Source organism: Aquarana catesbeiana, linkage group LG06, assembly GCF_042186555.1.
Source record: "Aquarana catesbeiana isolate 2022-GZ linkage group LG06, ASM4218655v1, whole genome shotgun sequence".
In the NCBI taxonomy this organism is placed as follows: Eukaryota; Metazoa; Chordata; class Amphibia; order Anura; family Ranidae; genus Aquarana; species Aquarana catesbeiana.
Window position 1 is genome coordinate 364,408,148 of NC_133329.1, and position 20,608 is coordinate 364,428,755.

General features: G+C 40.7%; 1 protein-coding gene across 2 annotated transcripts in view; it reads right to left on the reverse strand.

The window, feature by feature from the left end:
- The window catches only part of GALNT13 (polypeptide N-acetylgalactosaminyltransferase 13), a 540,125-nt gene that overhangs the window by 56,073 nt on the left and 463,444 nt on the right, over positions 1–20,608 (reverse strand). For both annotated transcript variants that reach the window (XM_073634136.1, XM_073634138.1), the window contains exon 10: positions 4,205–4,339. In XM_073634136.1, coding sequence (XP_073490237.1) covers positions 4,205–4,339 — 135 coding nt within the window. The remainder of the gene's footprint in view (positions 1–4,204; positions 4,340–20,608) is intronic.

Consider the following 20,608-nt stretch of genomic DNA (forward strand, 5'->3'; position numbering starts at 1 on the left):
TGCTGTGCAGTCTTATATAAAGTGGGGCATCATCAAAAAGAAATCACACTTCATATGAATCAATAGGGCACAGGTCACCATTGCCAAATGATTACATTTAGCTGATCTCTTAAACAGTACAAAGGGTAGAGGCTGTAATAGAATGTATAAACAACTGACTCCATTTTAGATTTTCTTCCATTTTACATAAAGTAGAACTTTTTGTGTGTGAGTTTTGCCATGGTCAGCTTGACTAGCAGTTTGCATAGAACCACACCCTATGAGATACTGTGGTTAAGCCAAATCTTGGAGTAACATCCAGTGTCAGCAAGTCATCAGCTATTTCTTGTTAGTCAGCAGCCTAACTCTTGATAAGAAAGTCCTGAGTTTAAGTTTTGTATAACCCTTAGACAGGTATTTGTACTGGTATATAAACTACTGTTGTACTCAATAAAGACAGAGATCTTATGAACACACTCAAAACCTGTTCCCCGTGTCTCATTTGGTCTCTCATGGATCCGAGGGTCCTGGTGGTCTGCCTGCATAAACCAGGGTGGTGTTCTAGGTGTATAATTCCTTTCAGAGGACTTCTTTAAAGTGACACTAACTGCTATCCTTATTTCCCAGAAATACTTCATACACATCCACTAATAATCGGCCCTGTAATCTATGACATTTCTATGAAATTGCTTCTTAAAGTGTTTTTATACCAAAGGAATGTCACTGCAAACTGACCAAGTCCTTAAAAGATCATATTGTTGCTTGCAGTGGGAGTTGACCATTCCTTACACACAAGCCCTATATACTACAGTTATGACTGGAAATATTTAGTCTCACATCAGAACCGCCATTAGGCATGTGTCTGAATCTGGCCACGCCATCTTGAGGGGACTCTGTGGCAAAACAGCATATTTAGTTAAGTATTCTTGTTATATTTTCTATTATCTGTATTTGTGATTGCTCACTTAAACACTTCAGCTCTGGAAGATTTACCCCCTTTCACGACCAGGCCATTTTCTGAGATACGGCACTGCGTTACCTTAACTGACAATTGCGGACGTGTGACACTGTACCCAAATAAAATGAATGTTCTTTTTTCCCCACAAATAGAGCTTTCTTTTGGTGGTATTTGATAACATCTGCGTTGTTTTTTTTTTGCGTTATAAACAAAAAGAGGCCGACAATTTTGAAAAAAAAATGTTTACTTTCTACTATAAACCACATCCAATCAAAGTAAATGTAAAAAAAACCCTAATTTCTTCATCAATTTAGGCCAATATGTATTCTGCTACATGTTTTTGGTAAAGAAAATCCCAATAAGCTGCTTTGCACAAAAGTTATAGTGTAGACAAGCTGTTTTTTTTTTTTTTACATTTTATATTTATTCTTTTACTAGTAATGGCAGCGATCAGCGAGTTTTAGGGGGACTGCGATATTGCGGCGGACAATCGGACACTACCTAACACTTTTTTGGGAACCGATGACACCAACACAGTGATCGGTCCTAAAAAATATGCACTGTCACTGTACTAATGACACTGGCAGTGAAGGCGTTAAAGAGGGAGTCCCGCAAAAAATTTTTTTTTAAAAGTCAGCAGCTACAAATACTGCAGGTGCTGACTTTTAAAAAAAAGGACACTCACTTGTCACCGAATCCAGCAGTGTCGGCACCCGAGGCCGAACCACCCCTCGGTCCTCGGCAGCTGCCACCGCCATTCTCTGTGAGGGAATCAGGAAGTGAAGCGTTGCGGCTTCACTTCCCGATTCCCTACTGTGCATGCGCGAGTTGCGCTGTGCGTCCTAACTGGGTCCCGCTATCTCCTGGGACCCGTGTGTGTCCCAGCAGACAGCGCGGGGGATCAGGAAGAGGCATAGACTCCCGTGGCAGCCTATGCCGGAAGTGGGTGCAAATACCTGTCTTAGACAGGTATCTGCACCCCTTCCCACCTGAAAGGTGCCAAATGTGACACCGGAGGGGGGGAGGGTTCCGAAAAGCGGAGGTTCAATTTTTGTGTGAGCCTCCGCTTTAACATCTAGGGCGATTAAGGGGTTAAATGTGTGCCCAACATGTGTTACTGGGTGTGCTGTTTTTACTAAGCAATGTGCTGTTTTTTCTTCCTGCTTTGCAGGGAGGAAAAACAGCACATTGCTGCTGTCAGAAGAGAGCCCTGTGTTTGTTTGACTCTGTTCAGTAATTATTGGAGATGATCCCCGGGTGCCTGCACCCGCTGATTGGTTCGTGCTGCAGCCAATTGCTGCACAGCCAGATCTGCGCTCCCTACCCCGGCGCGCCATCTAGTATGTGATCCGGCGCAGAGCGGCTGCCCTGCCGCAGTATATGTGCGGTGGGCGGTCGTAAAGTGGTTAAAAGGTATACTTATAAGGATTTGTGTGATCTCCCTTTGCACATATTGAATATAACCCCAAAAATGTAAACTATCACGTAACTAGGAATGCCACTTTTTCTTCAAGCCAATCCCGAACACTTTTGCGGTGCACAGTACGTTTTTTTCACACTGAGGCAGTTTTCAGGCGTTTTAGCGCTAGAAATAGCGCCTATAAAGCACCTGAAAACTGCCTCCCGTGCCGCCCAAATGTGAAAGTCCTGCAAGCAGCATCTTTGGGGCGGTTTGGGTTTGCTGTATACAGAGCTCCTAAATGCCTCTGCCCATTGCAATTAATTGGCAGCGCTTCCAAAGCCCCTTCTTCGGCCGCTAGCGGGGGTTAAAAGCGCCCCACTAGCGGCCTGAAAAGCACCGCTAAAAGGAGCAGAGCTTTAGCGCTAATGCACTGGCTGCCCCAGTGTAAAAGTAGCCTTAAGCATTGTAGCAGACCTGGGACACCTTTGGGCACTCTAAAGAGCATAGTAAGTGCTCGCCTCTCCCTCCTGTCAAGCCTTGTCCCAAGCCACATTCCTGTCTGAATAATGTGTCCAGGTTTCAGGTGGACTGAAACCCAGACACATGTTTCAAAACCCGGACTGTCCAGGTGAATCCCAGACAGGTGGCAACCCTACACGTGACCATTATAAAATACAGCCCTGCACCAATGGCTCTGATTTTGGCTGATTCAGTCCTAATATGGGGACAATAATAGCAATAAAAAGTCACCAGCTCCTTAACCTCCCTGGAGGTATTCCCGAGTGTGGCTCGGAGTGAATTTTCAGTACCAAAAGCGGTAACCCTGAGCCACACTCAAGATCGCTTCGCAGGATCCAGGCAAAGTTACTTAACTTGTCTCCAGGATACTGCGATGTCTCCCTGCTGTGTGTGCGAGCCGTGTCTCTGCTCGATCTATCACAATGCCGGGCCCCGTTCCCTGCGAGCGTTGCGACGCACGGAGACAGGGACAGAGCACGGCACCAAATTCAAAACGTAAAAAACACATTACACAGACAGTAAGGTAATCTGTAAGAGTGTACTGTACCACATTATTTCACATCCCTTTTGTCCCTAGTGCTTTCTCCTGTGCCCTGCATGCAGTTTTATATGATAAATACTGTTTTTTCTGCCTGGAAACTGGAGATTGTCCATAACAACCAAAAAGTGTCCCTTTACGTTAAAAGTGGTTTAAGACCAGCTAGAAAACAACAATAATAAATTAGAATCACTTGCAGAATTAAACGATAGTGATTTGTGGGGAAATCCGTCATCAGACACTGAAAGTAATGACAGCGACAATTCTCCAACTGAGCAAATTTCAGTGTTTTTGATTTGATTACATTATTGAATAAATTTTTGTTATTATTATATTATTATTTGTTATATTTATTTATAGTTATTTATTATATTATAATTTATGATTTTGTGTTTCAAACTTTATCATACCCGAGATGTCTACTAGACTCTTGTTTGGACAGATTTAAGTGAGTTATTCCTAAGAATTACAGGCCTGCAATAAAAAACGCCAAATTTCCATGCAAAATAATTGTACCGCTTTCAGCATCAAAAATCTGACATAATCATACCGCCGGGGGGGTTAAAGAAATATTTTGTATTTTCGTAGTTGCAACATGACCCAAATTAACCAGCCTGCTAATGTAGTATATAAAGCCTAGGGAGGGTAGTGGGAGCAGCCCTTATGTCAAATGATACTTCTGCAGTTTTGTAAATCTGGAGTTCTGCTTCAAATGTGTAATTTTCTTTCAATATGTTTGAACAGGGATCTTCTAATAAAAACAGCTCAGGAATTTTTTTGTTCCATATGCTTCCACAAGCTCACCTACCTCTGCATCGTACTCCCACAGCTGGTTACCCCTCATGTGGTGGCACTTGAGCATGATAACTGGACCATTCAGCCTTGATACGTCCAAACATAAATCGTCTGTGCGGATTTCTTTATCAGCTGTGTATGAAAACACCTGCAAGATAAATTTTGTATAGGTTATAAAAAAATCAATAGTTCAGCATCTTGCATGAAAAATATAATCTAATCATTTTTAAATTGACAAATGGCAGCACGCTCCACCGGCCTCTGACTGGCAAGGCATCGGGGGGGGGGGGAACCTACACACGTTACCCGAGAAACCCAGACCAAGGCATTAATAGCATCATGGAGGTAAAAAAATAAATAAATGAGTGTCGCTTACAGTAGTCATTGTGGTTACCATGGAAACACCAGACACATAAACACTAATCTATAGATATAATATTGCGGCTCTAAAAATAGAATAAAAAAAAAAGCAGTGGAGTTGCTTCAACAATCATGTCTAAAATAGATTGTACAGAGAAAAGACGTTTGTTAGAAAAATTGATAGCAATGCATCATTATACATAAGACAATTAAAGGGAAACGGAACATAAAACACAAACATTTCCATAAACTGGTTTATAGGAAAGAGGATTATATAACTTTTATAGGGTGGTATAATTGGGAGTGATATATTTTCATTGTCGTTTACCATTCCACAGCACAAAAATATCAGCCGCGTACACACGCACAGAATTTCCGAGAACAAATGTTCGATGGGAGCTTGTTGTTGAAAATTCCGACCGTGTGTAGGCTCCATCAAACATTTGCTGTCGGAATTTCTGATAACAAAAGTTTGAGAGCTGGTTCTCAAATTTTCCGACAACAAAACTTGTTGTCGGAAATTCCGATCGTGTGTACACAATTTCGACGCACAAAAGTCCACGCATGCTCAGAATCCAGCAGAAGAGCTGCACTGGCTATTGAACTTAATTTTTCTCGGCTCGTCGAACGTCTTGTACGTCACCACGTTCTTGACGTTTGGAATTTCCGACAACATTTGTGTGACCGTGTGTATGCAAGACAAGTTTGAGCCAACATCCGTCGGAAAAAAATCCAGGATTTTGTTGTCGGAATGTCCGAGCGTGTGTACGCAGCATTATTGTGTTGCTTCATTCTCTCTCATACAGCAGCTAACAAATCAAAAGGATTCAGTACAAACAGTGGCGTCTGGTGCCTAATCTTTTGGGGGGGTGGCAAACAAGCCTCCCACCCCACCCCCCGATTGGCCCGCACTACTTACCCCATCCAGATCGCGGGCGGCTTCCCTACTGCTTCTCCTCCGCGGCCATCTCCCAGGTGGCTTCCCAGCTGCTTCTCCTCCTTGGTGGCTTCATGGGCAGCTTGGGCGGCTCCCCACTGCTTTTCCTACCGCCCAATCCAGTCGCTTCTCCTCCCGGCCAATCGGGTCTTAAGACCTGCTTCCTGATTGGCCCGGGAGGAGAAGCAGGAAGACATATTCGCTAATGTCACACAAGTGGGTGGGCTCGGGGCACAGAGCACAGCATGGCCCTATCTGGCAGGAAAAGAGACCTGCTCTTCTTTGCTGCAGCTAAGAAATGCTTGCAGGTCTTGTTTCTCCCCCAGACTGTGATTGGACAGTGAAAGGAGCAGCAACAGACTGATGAGCTCATCTCTCTGCTCTCTACTTTTATTAGCATGTCTCTTATTGGACACGAGCACTGCAACACAGTGCATTGACTACTTTGCTGCTTATCTGAGCTCTGCTGTACAGGGATTGCAAGAGGCTAATATTAGGTTAAACTCAGGTATTTACAATGCTTGCATATTACAAATACTTTTCATGATGTATTAATTAGTACAGAGCTGCAATCATTTTTTATTTTCTATCTGCCCAGAGTTCAGCTTTAAGTAAAATGCATACTGACAGAATATGAAGCCTTCTATTTCTGGCATCTCATGAAGAAAACACTACTTTTCTGGCTGTTATATCAATCATTCGGATTTAGCACTTTAAGTCACTTCTCCAGCACAACTGGAGCACACTAGCGGTTGGAGAGTGGTAAAAACAAAGTTAAGCCACTCCCCCCCTAACTGCACCCCCTCTTCAAAATACTACCCCTGTTAGCGGCTGGGGGTGTTCACATGCCCCATCAGTGATACTTTGCGGCCGCAGCAAGAATTGTACTCGCTGTCATGTAGCTATGATGCATTCTGATTTCACTTTCTACATCCCTGTCCTAGAGCCAAATCACATATTGAGGAGGTCAGCAATGGCAGCCCGTATGTCTTTCACTCTCAGTACAGGATTCCTTTGAAGATTCTGGCTTTAACACCTATTCTGATTCAGGGACTGAAATAATAAGGCCATTGGATCAGTATTGCAGCCAGGGTAATGTTTCCAGTAGAGATCAGCAATGACAGCTTCTATTACTCCTCAATATGGGGCTTCCCTTTAAAGCAATCCTGTTAAACCAGAATCTCTTCTAGTGAATAAACTCAATCCCAGATCACTTATTTCAGCTTTACCCAAAATTATAATTAGCAATGGAACACTCTCTCAAAATCCTCATCAGATATAAAAGAATTTCATTTGTACTATAATAAACTTTATCAGGTATCATCAGCTAAATCTGTGATTTCTCTCCAAAATTTTCTAGAAAAGACACAACTTCCTACTCTTACTGCACAACACGTCAAAAAGACCTCAGATCTCATATTTACACTAAAATACAATTAAAAAAAAAATGTCACTTAAAAAAAATAATAAAAATTCTCCTTTAAGAGCTATGGGCGGAAGTGACATTTGATGTCGCTTCTGCCCTGCCATGCTATGGAGCCGAGCAGGGGCCATCCTCCCCTCAGTCAGCAACCAATCATCCATGGGAGAGGACGCAACGACCAGAGCGCGGTGGGAGGGGGGTGGTCATTTACCCCCTTCCTGACTAGAGCATTTTTTGCAATTCGGCACTGCGTCGATTTAGCTGACAATTGCACGGTCGTGAGATGCTGTACCCAAACAAAATTGATGTCCTTTTTTACCCATAAATAGAGCTTTCTTTTGGTGGTATTTGATCACCTCTGTGGTTTTTATTTTTTGCGATATAAACAAAAAAAGAGCGACAAGTTTGAAAAAAAAAAGCAATATTGATTGGTTTGCGCAAAAGTTATAGCGTCTACAAAATAGGGGATAGATTTATGGCATTTTATTATTATTATTTTTTTACTAGAAATGGCGGCGAGCGGGGCTGCGACATTATGGCAGACACATCAGACACTTTTGATACTATTTTGGGACCATTGTCAATTGTACAGTGATCAGTGCTATAAATAGCCACTGATTACTGTATAAATGACACTGGCAGGGAAGGGGTTGAACACTAGGGGGCGATCAAGGGGTTAAGTGTGTCCTAGGGAGTGATTCTAACTGTGGGGGGGATGGGCTACCACTGACATGACAGTGATCACTGCTCCCGATGACAGGGAACAGTAGATCTCTGTCATGTCACTAGGCAGAATGGGGAAATGCCTTGTTTACATAGGCATCTCCCTGTTCTGCCTCTCTGTCTCACGATCGTGGGCCACCGGCGAACATCGTGAAATGGAGATCTTCTCATATTTCAAAAAAAGATCTTAAATTTTGTTTGGGGAAATAGGCACCCTAGAATTAATAAATTAACTATTTATACATTGAAAACACATTGATTTCTAAGAGTCCCAAATTGAATTGCTTACTATCAAGCAACTCAGATAGCACAATTGGCAATCACAACAATTCCAACAATCACAACAATTCCATGTCAACCCCACATTGGGTTGACATGGAAGCCTTGCATGTTCCAAAGGTTCGATTGCAGCTATGATGTGGATTCCTTGTAAATTACGACCCCCAATCTTATGTCCCAATCTTTCTTTTTCATTATCATATGGGACAGACATAGATTAAACAAAAATCTTTGTTCCCCTCATACACCTTTATCTCCTTTGTTTAATAATCCTGAATCTATGCCTGGATTATCCTCTGACCTTTTTTGGTGGTGGGAAAATAAAAATTTAACACGTATCAAAAACTCTTTACATGGCAATGAACTATATTCCTTAGATTGTTATAAAACTGTATTGCAGTTACCTTCCTTGGAGCTATCTCATTATAACCTAATTACTTCCATCTTGAAAAATAAGCTTAGTAAAACTAATAAACCACTCATATTCTCCCTCTTCGAAAAGTCCTGTACTACTAGAACTCCAATGAAAGGTTGTATTTCTATTATATATAATACTCTAATCAACCATGAATGTAAGCTCCCCTATATGGAACAATGGGAAAAAAAAGATCTTAATTTTTCTTGGGACCTCTCCGATTGGTACCAAACAATCAATGATCTTTCTAATATATCGAACACCACAACTTTAGTAGAATCTAATTATAAAACACCTTTGCGATGGTACATGGTTCCCTCGAGAATTACTAAAATGAATCGACAAGTCTCTTCTAAATGTTTTAGAAATTGTGATCAAGAGGGTTCTATGGTACACCTTTGGTGGCGATGTCCCAAAATACGTACGTTTTGGATCAAAATATTTGACTTTATACATGAATTTACAAATATAAAATGTTATTAGATCCCCAAAAGTTGCTCTTTTTTCAGAAATTTGATATGAGTCTCCCTAAACATATTAAACTCTTGATTTCCTATATAATCCTGGCCACTAGAATAACTATAGTGTACGTTGTTGGAATCAATCAATAATAACATTTGACTATGTAATTCAAAAGTTAAACTGAGTCATGATCAATGATAAAACGACTTGCATTTTACATAACCGTCTAGCAAATTTTAAAAATACATGGCAACCTTGGCTACGAATTTCATCTGAAAATACTATTGATTTATGAAGGGGAATTCTCGACTGCCCTTATCTTTTCTTTCTTTCTTCTCTCCTAATCTATTTTATCTTGTTCATATTTAGAAAAACCTTTTGGTTAATATTTAGTACCAATAATACTTATTATAATAAATATTTACTATTTTATATAATGATTTGATATCTTGCTTAAACAAGATTTTACCATGTCAAAACTGTCTTCTGTTCTTCATCTGCTATATAAATGGTGGGTGGATTAATAACATACAGAAGTTAAAAAACAATGTTTGTACTTTCAGTTATGCTCACAATAAGCCATAACACTGCATTACTACCAAAATCAACCAATATTTCATATATTTGGCTGAATATGTTCTAAGTCTGAAAAATTAAAAATAATGCAACCACCATAACTAGTAATCTGTGTTCTGGTTTGTAATTTTGATTATTGAATTTTGCAAACCACAGAGCCACTGCTGGAAGTTCTGGTCTGTGCCATAAGGATGTAATACAAGCTCTGGCTGTACTAATCATGTGAATGAGGAGTGATTGTTTGTATGACCCATATATATATATATATATATATATATATATATATATATATATATATATATATATATATATAGTGCCAACAGTTTACGCTTTACAATATAAAAATGGAGACAATACAGTTATAATACAATAAAATACAAGAGAATTAAGAGGGCCCTGCTCAGAAGAGCTTACAATCTAATAGGGTGGGGCAGGTGGTACAAAAGGTTGTAACTGTGGGGAATGAGCTGATGGAAGTGGTAGAAGATTAGTTGGAGACGTGATAGGCTTTCCTAAGGAGATGAGTTTTCAGGGATCACCTGAAGGTAGCAAGAGTAGGGGATAGCCGGACAGGTGGAGGTAGCGAGTTCCAGAGGATGGGAGAGGCTCTGGAGAAATCCTGGAGACGAGCATGGGAGGAGGAGACGAGAGGGCTTGAGAGTAGGAGGTCTTGAGAAGAGTGAAGAGGACGATTTGGGTGATATTTAGAGACAAATTGGTGATGTAGCTCTGGGCAGAGTTGTAAATGCCTTTGTATGCTGTGGTTAGTATTGGTGAAGTTAGGAATGGTGAAGGAGAAAAAATGGCGGTCCATCTGGTATTGGAGTGCCAGCTAATTTTTGGCCAATGGTTCTAATGCACCTACATTAGGGATTTCTGACATGGGAATGAAAGGTGGCAGTTGTAAACACCCCTGGCAGTGTTATCGCTTGTGCCAGATCTTGTCACTTTTGCTGCATAGCTTAGCCTGCATAGAAATGTGAATAAAAGCATAAGTAAAAGGTATATACAAGGGTTCATCAAAACGTTTGTGCACTTTGTTTAACTTTATTACATTTAAAAAATTGCGGAAACGTTTTGAATACCCCTCGTATGATAATTAGATAATTAGATAATTTCATTGCAAGCATTAATCTGATATTTCAATCAGATACAGCATTTTTAATTTACACAATAGTGGTCCTTTAATGTGCAGTAAATGGGGGTCTTTGTTTCCCAAGAGTAAAAGGAGAACAACAAATAGGAGTTGATGACTTTGTGGATCTGTTTGGACTTGTAGTTCATGTACGGTGAAGGAGCAGCAGAAATGCCAGACGTGCTCTAGCCCGTGTTCAGTACAAGATGCAGAGAGTCTATTAATGTCTGTCTGTGTCTAATATATATTAAATCATCTGCTTATCTCTAATGACTGGAAATCAATACACACATCATGCTGGGTCAAAGAGCAAATATCACACTGAATCCAAGCAGGAGCAGAAATAGCTTATTATCCCCACTGCCGATGTGAAGGGCCAACACTGAGTCATCAGCACTAGAATCGGAGACTGACGGGATCTGGAGAATAAACGTACTCTCCTTACAACCGAGCACAGTTTTTGTTAGATAATCAGTGGGGACATGTGCACAACAAAAAAGTTTGTTCCGTTTTGTTTTCTTTCTTTCTGTTGATTCGTAACTATTCGTAATTTCGTAAGACGTGAGTTTTCATGTTCGGACTTGTTTGTATTTTCGTAACAATTTTTTCGTTGATACAAAATAATTCGGAATTCTGTTAGTCTAGCGATTCGTAATTTCGTAAGACGCGAGGTTTCATATTCTGACCCGTTCGTATTTTCATAACAGATATATTTTCGTTGATACAAAATGATTCGTAATTCAGTTCAGTCTAATTTTGTTTGATTCAAAATTTGTAATTTTGTTAGATAATAATTTTCGTTTATTCGGTACACTACTTGTAATTTATTAATTGTTACTTTCGTGAGATTGCCTTTTTTGTTGATTCGTACTTTTGAAGGAAATAAAGAATAATAATCCTATGCTTGCTTTTCTAATAAGTCCTGTACTTACTCCAGTCCACTCATGAGACTGGACTCCGTCTCCTCCTCAACTGAATCTAAAAGGATTCAGGAATGCAGTGTGACTCAGACACAAAAGGGATAAACTGATTGGCTAAAGATATTAAGTAAGATAAATCACTCACTAATACACTGTCCATTTGAAAGAACGATTCGAGAACACGAAATTACGAACATACATATTAAGATACACTTACACTGTCCATTTGAAAGAACGATTCGAGAACACGAACAAACGAAATTACGAACACACAAATGAAAATACAAATTTATGAACAGACAAAGGATTGAAAATACAAAATGTATTGCAGCCCTATCCGGCCTTATGATTAATCCTAAGAAATGCCTAGTGCTTAATATTTCACTCACAAACATGGAATTGATCCCGGCTAGGGCTGCACTCCCATTCACATGGGCAGAAAAATCAATCCCATATCTTGGAATTCATTTAACAGCATCTCATTCTGACTTATTCTCAACCAATTATCCTCCTGTATTAAGACAGATCACAAATCTAATAAAACAATGGTTGCAACTTCCTTTATCCTGGATAGGGAAGATTAATGCAATCAAAATGACTATTCTACCCAAATTGCTTTATCTATTCAGAGTCCTCCCTATTCCAATTCCTTCCTATTTTTTGAGAATAGTACAAAAAAGAGCAACTTCATTTATATGGGGCTCTTCTAAACCACGTATATCTATACACACACTACATCTTCCCAAAAATAAAGGAGGCCTGGGATACCCTAATTTTACTAACTACTACAGAGCAGCACATTTGGCCAGTCTGTCCAAATACCATGCAAAACAGGAAATCCCATTATGGGTATTTATAGAGGCTTCAGAAAATGACCCTCTATTAATATCAAACTTATTATGGCTTGATCCTAAAGACCGCTTTAAAATTCATAATCCCATAACTAAACACTTCTTATCTCTCTGGGATAAACTAAAAACCAAATATCAGTTACAATCTCCACACAATCCTCTCCTTTCTTTTATCAGAAATCCAGCCTTTTATCCGGCATGGATCTACCCAAATTCTTTTAAAGCTTGGACAACATCAGGCATTCAGACACTAAATGACTTCATAGCATCTAAATCATTCCTTTCATTCCCATCACTTAGAGAAAAATATGATCTACCAAACTCTGAGATATTTAGATATCTCCAAATCAAAAATTTCTATACACCATTCCTAAAGGGGAATACACCATTATCCCAATTATCCATTTTTGAATTAATCTGTACAAAAGATCCATTTGCTAAAGGTACAATTTCATCACTTTATAATCAATTATATGGAGTAGCAAATCTTAATAGACCCTCTTACGTTCAGAGGTGGGAGGAGGACCTGGGACAAACTTTAGAAGACACAGACTGGTCTAACATATGGCTCACATCTAAGTCATCTTCACCCAACATCTTAGCACTGGAGACAAATTATAAAGTCCTAACTCGCTGGTACCTTGTACCCGCTAGAGTGGCAAAATATTCACCTAATACCTCAGCTCTTTGTTTTCGAGGATGCCCAGAAATAGGCACACATTTACACATATGGTGGACGTGCCCAGTAATCCAAACTTTCTGGAAGGAAGTCTTCGTGACTACATCTAAAATATTTAAAAAAATAATACAACCAGATCCTTATATAACTTTACTTAATCTAAAACCGGAATGGTTAACACTCTCTCAATTCAAACTTATGATCCAACTAATAACGGCTGCAAAACAAACAGTGGCCAAGGCATGGAAATCTCCTACATTGGTACTAGCAGAAACAATTCACAGAATGAATAATACAATGTCCCACGCTAAGATGGTAGCCATCGATCAAAATCAAATTCCAAAATTTGAAAAACTTTGGCATCCTTGGATAAAACAACAGTTCCTGTCAAACTTCAATGACTCTGTCCTGTTGCCATGGTAACAGATTAAATGACTTACAGAGACACCCATTCTAAGGCTTCAAAGAGAACTAAAAAGAATAATAAACTGACGAGCGGGACAACCTTGTGGACCATACCTCTACCTTTCAACCCTTTTTCTTCTTTCTCTTTCCTTTTCTCCACCTTACGATTAAAGCTCATTATCAGAATTTATTTGACCTATATACACATTACTTGTAAACAATATGTATAGTAGGTATAAATCATTTAAATACCTACAAAAGTAACTAAGGAAATGATATATATCTTTAATTTAGGTTTACGTGATCCCAATGTTTAATATTTGAAATTTCATGATATTTACCTATATAAACCCTACTGTAAAACAATGAGCTTACTTTATAGATCCTTGTAAACTTACTTTATGTATCTTTATAACATTGTATACTCAATAAACTTCTTTTGACAAGGAAAATACGAAATGTAAATCATTTGTTATAAATGTCATTTTCTTTCTTTTACTGTTTCGGAGTTTCGTATTTTTGTAAGTTTGTCTGTGCGTAAGTTTGTATTGTCGCAGGTTCGTTATTTTGCTCATTCGGAAGTTCGTCATTTTCGTATTTCGGTTCTTTCAGCTATTCGGATGTTCGAATTGATCAGAATGTATGAATATTAACAAATTTGTACGAAAATCTATTTGTTACAAACCGAATCTCACATGTCTAATAATCAGTGGGGATATTGCATTATGTGATAACGAGGAGCTGGAAACATGTTTCCCACACTGAGGGCCAGTTCACACCACATGCAGTCCAGTGTGTTTTTTTTCTGCATCAAAAACACATAGAAAGTAGGTTATATGGTTTTCAATGGCATAGTTCACACCAGTGCTTGCAGTTCCAGTGTGTTTCAGTTCCAGAAAAAAAGTAGAACATGCTGCATTTTTCCTGTACTGGACTGTACTGGAACGCTGTAAAAAGCATCAAAAATGCACTGGAATGCACCTAATTGCACTAAAAAGGCACTGGAACACACATGATCTTATTTAGGGTTAAAGTGGATGTAAACCCGAAATTTTTTTTTTTTTAATATCATACTGTAGAGTATAAGATTTCCTATCATTTGTGCCCAGTCTTGTCACACAGAGTTAATCCAGCTCTGAGCAATCCTCTTTTATTGTTCAGTGAGACAATTCTGGACAAACTGAGAAAAACTTTGTCAAATCCTCCCCCTTGCTGTGAGTGACAGGTGATTTACATCTCGTGCACTAGCCTAAGACATGCATTATTTTTTAATTCCCTCCCCCACTCCTTTCTTCAGCAGCTCTGTAAGGATTGGCTGTTCCACACCTCAGTATGATTTGGCATGCTGAAGTCATGTGGTTACTTTCCTGTCTTTTCACTGGATGTTAGAGATCATAGCAGAAGTTCAGTGTAAGAAATACACAGGAGAAAATGCATATTGACAAGGGGAGTGTAGAGGTGGGTGGGGTGTCTACTGACATCACGACTCCACCCACCGAGCTCCAGACAACAGACCCGCCCACAGAATCTGCAGTTTTTCGGGTTCCATAACAGACAGAGGGGAGACAGTAGACAGGTAAAGATACATGCAGGAGGCATGTATATCCTTATAGATAACCCCTATGGCAGTAGTTTAGAAAGGATGACATTGGGTTTACATCCACTTTAAGAAAAAATGAGGGAGAAAAATGCACTGGACTGAATCAAAGATGCACAGAAACGCATCAAAAATGCGCATGCAGAAAAGCATCTGGAATGCATCTGGACTGCGTTTCCATGGTGTGAGCTGGCCCTGAGTGGACACTCTCTAAAACAGTGAAACAGTATAACGAAACAATGAACAGCTGGCCATAGCTGAATCAAAATGTGGCTGGTTCAGAAGGGACCTCTATGGCCGTTCACGTTCATGAAAAGTTGATCTAACAATTGACTTCTCATGAACGGGCTTGTTAGAAAATTTTTGTTCAGTCAACACTACAGCCAATCAGTTGCAGTGCTGATTAATGTATTATGACAGTGGAGGGATTCCCCACTGTTAGGATACAAGGGGGAGAGTTCCTCCCTCTACCTCGAATGTGTGATTGGTATAAAAAAAACAATCAATTTATGGGCAGATTCAGATACATCCAAATTTCCGAAAAACAAAAATTTGGCCGAATTTTAATTTGGAACTAAACGAACCGCACATGACTATGGGTTAGGTGCAGCAGAGGGCAGTGAACACACACAGAGGTTCATTTACTAAAACTGGAGAGTGCAAAATCTGGTGCAGCTCTGCATAGAAACCAATCAGCTTCCAGGTTTCTTTGTCCAAGCTGTTAGCTTTTAGCTAGTTAGCTATTAGTAAGCTGCTACCATGCAGAGCTGCACCAGATTTTGCACTTTCCAGTTTTAGTAAATCAACCCCACAGAGTCCAAGTCTAGCAACAGCAGTATACTGTAACAAAGTTCAGCAAATACAAACAGGACCAGCAAGGAGTCACAACCCAATCTGCAGTCACTTATAACAGTGACAGCGGTGGAACAGTGTTTTGAAGGCTGAAAGAGATAGATGTATTCCCTGCACTGTCCCTACTTCTCTGGAACCTTTCCCTATCTCTAAGCACTGTCCCTGTCAGACTGGTAACCTGTCCCTACACTAGACTCGCATAAAGCACTCCAAGCCTGGGAGTCAGAGTCTTAAATAGCTCTGCCTGACCAAAGATGGCCACCAAAGTCACATGGGGTGCCAGCATTCAATCAGATAGCAGCCCCCCTATGACCGAGGAAATCAGACAGGAACCAAATTCCTCTCAATTTCCTCCCCCATCTGCACTGCCGCTGTGGTCGAGCTCCACCTGCAGTGGAGAATACAGACTGCACCTGCCTACACATATATAAACAAATTCAGTCCGCGTCACACTCCCACTGATTTTGCATTATCGTGAGTTGAACTAATTTATTATCACTACAATGTAATAATAGAAAGAATGCACTTCAATCACCCTGACACCATATCAAGCATGGTGCCGTGATGATTGAAGCGCTAACACCAGCCATTGCCCGCAAAAAAAATTGCTTACCCCCCGCATGGCAAACCCCCCCCCCCCCGGTTCTTGGCACAATTTTCTTCCACGCAGCCGGTCCTCTGTGCCAAAAAGGATGTGGACCACTGCCTTAGCGCTTAGTCATAGCTCACGACAAGATTAGGAGCAGGACTGGAATCAAGCTCAAGATTATACCACTTCAGCCCCGGAAGATTTACCCCCTTAATGACCAGGCCATTTTTTGCGATACGGCACTGCGTCGCTTTAACTGAGAATTGCGCGGCCATATGACACTGTACTCAAACAAAATTGACATCCTTTTTTTCCAATAGAGCTTTATTTTGGTGGTACTTGATCACCTCTGCATTTTTTATTTTTTGCACTATAAACAAAAAAAGACCGACAATTTTGAAAAAAAACAATATTTTTTACTTTTTGCTATAATAAATATCCAATAAAACGATTTAAAAAAACTAATTTCTTCATCAGTTTAGGCTGATATGTATTCTTCTACATATTTTTGGTAAAAAAAATCACAATAAGCGTATATTGATTGGTTTGCGCAAAAGTTATAACATCTACTAAAATAGGGGATAGACTCATGGCATTTTTATTATTTTTTTTTTACTATTAATGGCAATCAGTGATTTCTTAGCAGGACTGCGACATTGCAGCAGACAGATCGGACACTTTTGACACTTTTTTTGGGACCAGTGACATCACTGCTATAAAAATGCTGAAGGCCATGCGCATCAGCTCCCCCCGCCATACAGCGCCTGCTATAGCTGTTAAAGGGACCGACGTACAGCTACAGTGAAATCAAGCCGACCTGCCGCAGTATAATGACAGCGGCTGGTCAGCAAGCGGTTAACACAAAGGAAGTCTCTGTATAGCAGGCAAAACCCTGAAGCGCAGTGTAATACCCAGGAACCAGAATCAGGTGGAAACTGATTACTGGGATCTTCTGGCTGCTGGGAGACACCCGCAGGTGGACAGTGGAACTACAACCCTGCGATAAATCCTAAAAAGACCCCTAGACTGAGTTTGTTGGTGTGCTACAGGTCCCGGGAAACAGGGTGGGCAGCCTCTAAACAGGTAAGGGGACCAAGTGATTTCCAACGGCTCCTTTGGGGGTCATTGCTACATTATATTATGAAAAAAGCAACAGAAGTAGCTGTAACACACAAAAGGTGGGTGCATCCCAAATTTCCAGGCAGACAGGAATAGAGATAGAAATTATAGCAGAAAGATATACAGTGGAACCTTGGTTAACGAGTAACATGGTTAATGAGCGTTTTGAAAGACAAGCAACTTTTTTTTTTTTTTAATTCTGACTTGGTTTGCGAGTGTTGTCTCGTAAAACGAGCAGAATTCAAGCTAATGGGGCGTGCAGTACCACATTTGGCCAGAGGTGCAGGGGCGCCGGTGACACTCGGAACGGTTCGGAGCTGTTCGGAAATACTCAGAAACACTCGGAAATACTCAGTTCCCCAGTGTTTCCGAGCCTTTCTGAGGGATTCTGAGTTCAGCCGAGCTGTCCTCGAGTGTTTCTGAGGCTCTTTGGTGCCCCCCCCCACCTCTGGCCACATGCGGTATTGCATGCAATAGAAGTCAATGCAGAAATAATTATCTTCATTTCCATTGACTTCTATGGGGAAACTCGCTTTGATATGCGAGTGCTTTGGACTACAAGCATTCTCCTGGAACGGATTATGCTTGTAATCCAAGGTTCCACTGTAACTATTAGAGTTTTTAAGGCGTATAAGAAGCAAGTGACTGCTCAGCCTCCCAGTTCCCCATGTGATTAAAAATAACCTTCAAGTGGACTGGCCAAAATGTCTCACTTGCCTTTGATGCATCAGTGTAGTAACTCTGGAGGATATTGTTCCTTGTGTGAAGTCCTTTATTAATACCCAGCAGGATCAGCCAACCCTTGCCCGACAGACAGTGATCAAAAACAAACACTGCTTTGTAAGTCTAATACGTGTGCCTTATTGAAATGAAGGCAGCTGTCAAATTCCTAGTGCCTCCTCTTTCATTGTGGGGCTGAACAATCATTTGTTTAACCCTTTTAACTTCTCATACATCAAATACCCACTTCTAAGGCATGCCTTATTTTCAGAGATGTCCCTGGAAGAGTTTGATCTCTCCAGAATAAAAAAGCACATCAGTTGAGATCCGAAGACGCTCCCACAGCCTAGCAAAGCTGATGTGATTAAACAGACCTTTCTTGTTCTGTTGAGTATTATGTTGTCAAGACCTCCTGTATGAAGAAATATGCCAGCGTTACTTCTCTGAGTTCTATTCGCATCACCAGAGTCTTATATACCTCTCCTCTCCTAATTATGAAAGAAATGTCACACTGATTTCATTATCTGTCATGGCATTAATGGTAGACGGCCTGCAGTGTAGAAGGAATATTGCCTGGGAGAAAAGGGAAATATGAAAAAAAAAAAAAAATCACAGCTCTCTAAAAAGGGACTAGAGTAGATTTGTCTATAGGATCGACATCATACAGGTTTGATCTGCCAGAGTAACAGTTGCTGATTGTTCTTGTTTCTGAGACACAGTCTAAGGGCTCATTCAGATGTGCAGCCAGGGGCTGGTAAAACCAGGCATTTAAGACACAGTTTTGCCACCCCCCAACTGCCCACTAGAACACAGATATGCAGCTCCTCAGGGCAGTACACATTAGAAATGTGCAGAACAGAAAAATGTGTTTTGTTTAGTTTCCGATTTGTTACGTTACTAATTTTGCTTCATTGATTCATTTTGGAATTTGTTTGGTTTAGTTTAGTTTTCATTAAAATATGTTTTATTGATTCATTTTCTAACGAATTCCACATTTTCGGAACGATTCAAATTCGGATTGGTGGTCAAAAAATGATCGACCAATTCGAATTCTGTGTGAAAGTTTGTGCTGGTTGTTAAGCAGCGGGCTGGGAACGCAGCTACCGTATCCTTAACACCCAATGACTGAAGCCGGCTGTCAGCAGGCTTCCCCACTGATAGCTGAAATGTAAACAAAACAAAGAAATTTTTTTTAAAAACTGCATGAGGTCCCCTCCCAAGCGTTACGCCACACTATTTTGTTTTAAAAAATGGCGTGGGGTCCCCTCCAAGATCTATACCAGACCTTTATCCAAGCAGGCAAGGAAAGTGGGGGATGAGCGACCCCTCCCCGTGTCATACCAGGCCACATGCTCCCAACATTGGGGGGTGCTTTGGCTCTGCCCCCCACCCCTAGGCACCTTGTCCCCATGTTGATAATGACAATGGCCTCTTACTTACAACCCTGAGCTGTGATTGCAGGGGTCTGTGGGCGGGGAGCTTATTGGAATTTGGAAGCCCTCTTTAACAAGGGGGTCCCCAGATCCCCCCCCCCATGTGAATGAGTATGGGATACATAGCGCCCCTACCCATTCACCAAAAAAGTCTAAAAAGTAAATAAAGACAATACATGAGTTTTTGACAATGCCTTTATTATTAAAAAACAATGTGCCTCGATGTAGATCCATCGTCAATAACTCTGCCTGCCGCCACTGCCAGACCCGGAAAAAAAAAAATCCGGCCTCGAACGCTTCATTTACATGGGGGTTATTGTTTTTTATTTTTTAATAAAGGAATTGTCAAAAACTTGTGTACTGTCTTCATTACTGTCTTTTTTTATCAAATAACAGACATGTTGTACTTACCTGCTCTGTGCAATGGTTTTGCACAGAGCAGGCCTGATCCTCTTTTCTCAGGTCCCCTGCTGACATTGTGTGCTCCTCCCCCTGCTGAGTGCTCCCATAGCAAGCTGCTTGCTATAGGGGCACTCATGCGTATTTGCTCCCGAGCTTCACTCTGTGTGTCCATTGAAACACAGAAAGGGGCTTGGCCCCGCCCTCCGCTCCCTCCTCACAGGCTGTAATTGACTCCTGCTGCTGTGTCTAAGCCAATGAGGTGGCAGAGAGCTGGGAGAGCAGGGTTGGCTGGGAGGGGAGCTGCACAGAGAAGGTTTTTCACCTTCATGCATAGAATGCAGGGGCTGCTGTGAATGTACAATATATATGTAAATCGCTGCATAAATTGTCAGTATTATATAAAAAATAAATAAATAAATAACCATGCACCCTACTGTTTAGGGAAATACAAAAGGTTAAATTGGACCTCAAAAGTGAACCTAAAAAAGTCAAGATTTGCTGTCTGATGGGGGACATCTAGAAATGGCCTAAGCAGTGCCC